The 7,678-nt window shown below is 44.2% G+C and overlaps 2 protein-coding genes across 2 annotated transcripts; both read right to left on the bottom strand.

Annotated features, from left to right (window-relative positions):
- Nucleotides 1–2,575, bottom strand: LOC107496648 (uncharacterized). The gene is made up of 4 exons (XM_021126623.1): nt 1,844–2,575; nt 1,208–1,308; nt 1,014–1,062; nt 1–240 (listed from the first exon to the last, which is right to left on the bottom strand). The coding sequence occupies exons 1-4, from the start codon at nt 2,573–2,575 to the stop codon at nt 1–3; spliced, it is 1,122 nt and encodes a 373-aa protein (XP_020982282.1).
- A 248-nt stretch (nt 2,576–2,823) lies between these two features.
- Nucleotides 2,824–4,460, bottom strand: LOC107496647 (uncharacterized). The gene is made up of 5 exons (XM_021126622.1): nt 4,359–4,460; nt 4,291–4,312; nt 4,108–4,169; nt 3,864–3,994; nt 2,824–3,778 (listed from the first exon to the last, which is right to left on the bottom strand). The coding sequence occupies exons 1-5, from the start codon at nt 4,458–4,460 to the stop codon at nt 2,824–2,826; spliced, it is 1,272 nt and encodes a 423-aa protein (XP_020982281.1).
- Nucleotides 4,461–7,678: the final 3,218 nt, after the last annotated feature.

The raw sequence follows: 7,678 nt of genomic DNA, 5'->3' as shown, positions 1-7,678 counted from the left end.
TTAGGCTAGCTGTTTAGCCATCTTCTGGTTTTCGACTTGTAGCGTCGCAACCATAGCCAACAACTCGTCCCTATGTTTTGCGGAGAAAGAGGTTGTTCGTCGGCCATGATCAAGGCTCTGCATAAGACCAGCCTCATAGTGGGTGCTAAATGTTCTTGTATAGAGAGTCTGTCCAAGGTATCTCGTCGCTTCTATAGTAGACATCATCCTGCCTTTTCCATAAACAAAGTATACGACGAACTTCAAAGAACACCAGATGGAGTGGATATTTGCAGATAGTACTTCGATGATCAAGTTAACAATAATTTAAGAAAGTAAGTGAGAGTGACATAAGTGAGTATTTAAATTTTCAGATGATGTTTATCTTTTACCTTACTTTACTTTATATAGACTACTGTATAAAAGGTGTAGACATTTTGAATATGTTCGATTAGCAATTTATAAGCAATGAAGCTGGTAGAAACAATAGTATCAATGACATAGTAACCCTAATGTCTATTTTAACTAGTTCTTTGAGTAGTTAGTAATAATGTGTGAAAGAGCTATATATAGTGCGATTACGCTTAAAATCTTATCTTATGTTTTGCCTGACTTATCAAGTTATAACTGACTTTTTTTTAATTATAAGTAATGGACCAAAAATTTTGTTTGGTTTTGATTTACAATATTTTTTTTTGAATGAAAAAGCTCAACACACTAGGTGGAGCAAGCAGAATCCAAAGCCATAAGTACAATTGAACAGAAAATAATAACTGAAGATGGTAAAGCAACCCCTAGTCATCTTCGGCATTGTCATCAACAACCAAAGGATGCACCACCAATCCATTCATCGGATAACTCAAAGGACCTGTTAATGATTTCTGCTACACCTGAGCTTTTATTCTGAAACACTCTATTATTTCTTTCCAGCCAAATTGTCCAGATTACAGCAAAGAAACTAATCAACCACCTCTTCCTATCATCCTTTCTTTGTGCAACAGTCGTCCAGCTCTCAAAGTGTTGCTTTAGTGTACCTGGTACGGACCATTCTCTTCCAAGCGCATACAGCCACACACACCACACCTGCCAAGTGATCTCACATCCAAGGAACAGATGAAAAGCAGACTCCACAGACTTATGGCATAAAGCACACAAATTATCAATCTGGTTAATGATCCCTAATCTGCAAAGTCTATCTTTAGTATTCACCCTCTCAATCAGAACAAACCATGAGAACAATTCAACCCTTGGTGGGGCAAAGCCCTTCCAAATAGCGCTAGTGAAGCTATAGCTTGTTACTGCCTCTGGAAGGACTGCTTTCTGCATCACCTGCACGAAGGATTTAGTAGAGAAAATACCAGTTCTATCAAATTTCCAAACCACCCTATCCTCTCTCTCTGTTGTTAGCCTAACTGAACATAAGATCTCATGGAGTTGGTTCAACAGTTCCAACTCCCATTGAAATAACTCCCTCCTCCACTGAAAGCTTTATATCTACTCTAACTCATCCCAAAAGCCACAGTCACCTATAACAAAACCTTTAAGGTTTGAAACCAAGAAGAATCTAGGAAAAAAAATCCTTCAAGGCACCACCAGTTAACCAGTCATCCTCCCAGAATTGGATTGTTCTGCCGTTTCCTACTTCTGTTGACAAGCCTCTAATCATCCTCTCTCTGATTTGTGGCTCCCTGATTTGAAGGTGGCAAATGTCCTTCCACGGACCCCCTCTTGAAGGAACCTATTGACTATGCAGCATCTTAGAAGGATTCATGTTATTACAAGAGCATACTACTCTCTTCCATAAGGGGCACTCTTCTTTGGAGAACCGCCACCATCATTTGAATAGGAGAGCTGTATTTCGAACCACTGCATCTCCCATTCCCAAACCACCCTCCTTTTTAGGGGCCATCACTACCTCCCATTTCACTAGTGGTATCCCAATTCTCCCATCATCCTTACTCCACAAGAACCGTCTTTGTAAGGAAATCAACTCCTCTGCTACTGCCTTTGGTATCTTGTACAAACTAAGATAATATATAGGCAAGCTATTGAAAACCGATTTAATGAGTACCAGCTTACCCGCTTTATTGAGGGTCTCTGCTTTCCACAAACTCAGCTTTTCTTCCACCTTATCAATCACTGGTTTCCACGTCTTAACTAGCCTCGGGTTTGCTCCCAAAGAGATGCCAAGGTACCGGACAAGGAGAGAGGCCTCCTTACAACCCAGCAACAGACACATCTTACGCGCCCACCTCTGTTCACAATTAACCGGAATGAAATTGGACTTCTCATAATTAATAGACAACCCAGACATCAGCTCAAAAGAACGCAGTAGGCGCTTGTAATTCTGAATGGTCTCTTCTTCTGGCGGGCAGAACAGGATAGTGTCATCCGCAAACTGTAAGTGTGATAACTCAATGTTATCCCGTCCAACCAACAGCGGTAATATGCACCCATTCCTCACCGCCTCCCCAATCATCTTATGGAGCACATCAACGACGAGCACGAACAGAAAGGGATATAAATGGTCTCCTTGTCGCAGGCCCCTTTCCATCTTGAAGGGCTTAGAGGGTGACCCATTAATGAGCAATGACATTGACGCCGAACAAACACATTCCTTAATCCACCCCCGCCACCTCTACCCAAAACACATCTTCTGCAGCACTATATCCACAAAACTCCATTTGACCCTATCGTAAGCCTTTTGAAAGTCCAGTTTAATGATCGCTGAGCTCCTTTTCCTCAACCTTAGCCAGTGTACTGTTTAACACGCTATCAAAGCCCCATCGTGTATTTTTCAGCCCTGCACAAAAGCAGTCTGAGTCTCGCCCACTAGGCCCGGCATCACTTTCCGCATCCTCCAAACCAACACCTTGGATATGACCTTATTTCTATCGCTCCAGTAAATTTTGGTGCCAGCGCCACCCACGTGTCATTCGAGCCCGCAGGTAGCAGTGCTGAATGGAAGAACACCATCACTGCATCCGTGAATTCTCGCCCAACTTCTTCCCAACACTTCTTGATAAAATTCATGTTATACCCATCACTCCCTGGTGCTTTCGATGACTCACAATCCCACACTGCAGACTTAATTTCGTCAGCATTCGACATCAGTTCTAGCTCTGATGCCTCGTCCTCATTTATTCGCCTTACCAGCCCGTCCCGAAATCTTATATTTGGAGATTGCTCCTGGTGGTACAACTCCTTATAGAAATCCTGTATAGCAACCTTAATCCAAGATTGATTTCGCACTAAGCGGCCTTGGATCCTTAAGGCCTCAATCCGATTGTTTCTTCTCCGAGCCAAGGCTAAGTTGTGGAAGTACCTAGTATTTTTATCCATCTCCATAGCATGCCTGGACCGAGACATCTGCTTCCAATACAATTCCTTTCTGATATACCATTTCTTACATGAGCACACAAGCGCCTTCCTTCTAGCCTCCATTATTCCATCATATACCCCATTGCTGACCAAATCATCAACTTTCCTGATCTCCTCTCCAAAGTGCTCTCTATGCCACCTGCCCAACGGAATCGTCAAAGCCTTCAACTTGTCCATGAATTGAATCTCCCCTAGGCACCTGCATTCCACCTTCACCATCCTTAAAAACCCATTATGAGTAAACCATGCATCCAGACTCCGAAAAGGTCGCTGCCCTCCTCCCAACCTTGTGACAGTCATGATCAGTGGACAATGGTCTGACAAACCTCTTGGGCCTCCTCGTAGCCTTGTTTCAGGGAAGTCTTCTAACCACTCAAGACTAACCAGGACTCTATCAACCCGACTACATGACTGGCCCCTGAACCAGGTAAACTTACGGATCAGTTAAAGCAAGGTCAACGAGCTCCATATCGTGAATCCAAGATTTAAACTCTACTGCAGACCTCGCCAAGGAAGTAACCCCTCGTCTTTCTTCCTCTTGAATAATATTGTTAAAGTCCCCATGAAACAGAAAGGAACTTGACATAACCCAGACACGAAGCTCAACTCTTCCCACACAACGAGTTTTTCCTCCCTAACATGCTCACCATACACTAAGCAGAAAGCACACCTAAAATTATTCTTTATCATGATTCCATCCACACATAACCACCTACCACCTTTATAACAGTTATTTAAGTTAAATACTGTTGCATCCCATAGCAACAACAGGCCTCCAGACGTACCTTCCGCTTCCACAAACTCCCACCCTACTCCATCATTACCTCATAGTTGTACAACATCAAATTTAGTCACCACCTCTTTCTTTGTCTCTATCAATCCTAACACATGCAAATTGTACTTCTTTATAAAGTTTTTGATCATGCTCACCTTCCCAACCCCCGCCAACCCTCTAATATTCCAGGATGCAAAACTCATTTTAAAATAGATGTACACACCTTTTTTCTGTTTTTCGGACGACTCCTTCGAGCTTTCTCTTTTTGTTTAGCCTGCTTTTTCTTCAGTGCTATTTTCTCATTCTGAGCCTGAAGTATCGCCATTATATCCTCTTCCTCATCGTACAGCACAGCTCCAGATTCCTTAGCTAGGTCCCACGTCTTCCTGTTTTCCTGCATTGCCTGGCCTGTTCAACTTCGAACGTTTCAGAACCTGCGTCACTCCCAGCCTCAGTATGGTCATCCCCCGAGCCAGCTAACTCTCCCCCAGACCCGACGTTCTCCTCCACCGATTGCTTCATCAACCCGTGCGCTTCAACTGCTGGTGAGGTAAAATCTGATGTATCCTTGGCCAAACAGTTTCGGTCCTGGCAACAATCCTCAGAACTTGGTCCCGTAGTTACACCCAGCTTCTTTACACTGCCACTGTCGTCCTCCACCCGGTCATCAACACAAATGCACTCTGTCTGGCATAACTCATCAGCCCTACCATAGTCGGAAACCCCCAACCAATCTCCCCGTACCTGTCTACCTTCCCCTTGCAGCACCACCCCACCCCCTTCCTTCATTGAAACCTGTCTCCGCACCAATAAGAATATCACCTACCTGGTTGTCCCTGCCAAACGTCGCCACCTGCACCGCCGGACCTCCATCAGGCACCAAGCCGCTCGCCACTGCCCGAGCCAACCTCCCGTCGCCGCCAAGGCAAGAGGGTAACGTAACCCCTTCTTCGAACAGTGTCCAGGTCCCAGACCGGGAGCCATCATCTGCACCGACGGAGTCAGCCCCTCGCCCCCAACCAAACTCAGTCCCAGTGTCCGGCCTTCCCCTGCATTCGGTGACGACCGCGCCGCCTTGGACAGTTTCCGTCTCTTCGATAAGCTTGCTTGATGGTAAGTCTTCCCCAGACCAGACCCGACCCGACACCCTCTCCATAGTAAAGTCAGCCTGGTCCACCTCAAACCTCCTGCCATCCTGAACATGTGGGATGCAATTTTTGAGGCCCAATTGAACCTCCTTAGTCTTAGTCAACACACTTTGGGCCATGGCATTATTGAGAATAGCATTGTCACTAAGACCCACCCACCTTCTAACACTAGTGACATCACCTGCAACCCCCGCACCATTAGCCACATCCCAAGACAGAGTCCTCTCCGAATCCTCATCCACTTTATGCGCCAACGATCCCGCATATCCAGCCTTCATCATATCGGAATCAGATTCCCTGATTATAGTCCTTCCCCTTTTCAAATTCAAATGTTTGTTACTCGATTCATTTAAATCTTCCGGGGATATTACAACTATACCATTCATCTGATCCTCCCCCCTTCCCAGCACCGTCATCAGCTCCGTCGAGGCATCCCCACTCTTCAGCTGCCCACCATCAGTGCTTGCTAAGCCCTCAGAATCGCAACCATTTCCGATGATGGGACCCGGATTACCTCTCAGCCCATCCTTCATCACATAACCCAACGACTGGGATGACCCGTTCCCTCCCTCTGAGACAAACACATCAAACATAGCCGTGCCTACAAAGATGCGAATCCTCTCATGAATAACCTCATAAATACATGTATTAATTAGCACCCGACCAACGCCAAACAACGAGCATGAAGTTGTCTTAGGATCATAAGCCACCATCTCTCCCCACTGTTCCCCAATCAAGCGGAATGTAGCTTTGGACCATACATGCACAGGGACACCGATACACTCGAGCCATAATCGTCTCTTATCACTTCGATCATTCTCATCCCATCGCCCAACTCGATAGAAGAACTTTAATAGGCCATTCATGCCACATGAGAGAGCCGCTCCCAATTCGCAAACCTTTACTACATGAGGCCATTCCTTTCGAGCTACGGAGTGCAACAGACGGAAGTTAATAGCTTTCAGAGTACTCCCAACAATACTCTGCTTCAGCCAAATCAAATTAGTCTCTGCTATCGATGCCTGTATGACCCTTGGCCTCGGGCCCTCCTTATCCTTCTGCCAGCACCGCCGCAGAGAGTCAGTCTCATTCTCCAATTGTTCCCTGCCATTAGGGGTGGAAACAGGCCAGGCCAGGCCAGGATTTACTCTTAACAGGCCAGGCCTGTAATAGAGTATATTGGCCTTAGCTTGGCCTGTAGTCTGGTATAGGCTTTTTAATGAGTACTGAGCCTGGCCTGTTGTTAAATCTGGCCTGGCCTGAAGCCTGTCAATAGGCCTATTTTTTTTAATAATAATTAAATTTAAGATATAATTTAATTTTTAAAATTATAAAATATAAAATAATAAATTTATGAATAATATTGATACAAAATACACATATATAATTAAAGAGACAAATGGTTGAGTGGATAAAGGTATTATTATAATATAGAAGACCCAAGTTCAAATCCTTTTAATAGCATTTTTACTAGTATAATAAAATTCTCTATATATATTTGCAGGCCGGCCTGACAGGCAACCAACAGGTTATTTCAAAAGCCTAGGCCTGGCCTTTTAAAGAATATAGGCTTTTTTAATAGCTTGAGCCTGGGCCTATTTCCTATCAGGCCAGGCTAGGTCAGGCCAAACACATGCCAGGCTGCAGGCCCCTGGCAGGCCGCCTGGCCTATTTCCACCCCTACCTGCCATCCAATCCGTCATAGTTCTGAGCAGGAGTTAATCCGCCATCACCCCCACCATCCACAATACGATTCCCACCCTTATCAGGAAAGTTTCGCCGATCACCCCCAAGTATTGGCACACTTCTTTATTTCGTCACTTCCCAGAACCGTCTTCCCCTTCGAGGCATTCCTCCTAAACTTAACCTCTCCGACGAAAATCTCCTTTTCCCTTAAGCACATACGATTCATATCTGAAATTGCCTTCAAAGCGCCCCCCTTCGTAGTATATCGGATAAACGCAAACAAGTAAACCACTCCACTCCGCATCTTCCTAGATAGGTAAATATCATTGATCATTTCCGTCCATGAAAACAACCCAAACAATTCCTTTTTTGATATGTCTTCCGATAGCCTATCGACAAATATGATAAACGAGTCTTGTTCTAGACGGAAAAAAGCTTCTCTGTTCCAAATTCTTGGATCCTTACCAAGATATTGGACCTGCCTAGTCCTATCCCTCCCGGTGTTTCCCCACCCTCTCTCTCGCGCACTCATTATTTTCCTGCAATAATTATTAAAAGAAAACCGTATAATGTGTTCTTTCCGTTTACAATAATTTTTATTGTAGCTTTTGATCATAATATATGTTATAATAGAATAATTATAAAAAATAATTTTTAATTAGTTAATATTAATTAAACTTTTATTATAAAAATATTATTTAAATTTTAT

This window comes from Arachis duranensis, chromosome 7 (genome assembly GCF_000817695.3).
Source record: "Arachis duranensis cultivar V14167 chromosome 7, aradu.V14167.gnm2.J7QH, whole genome shotgun sequence".
NCBI lineage: Eukaryota > Viridiplantae > Streptophyta > Magnoliopsida > Fabales > Fabaceae > Arachis > Arachis duranensis.
The sequence above is the reverse complement of the archived record's forward strand: the minus strand, read 5'-3'. Positions and strand labels throughout refer to the sequence as shown.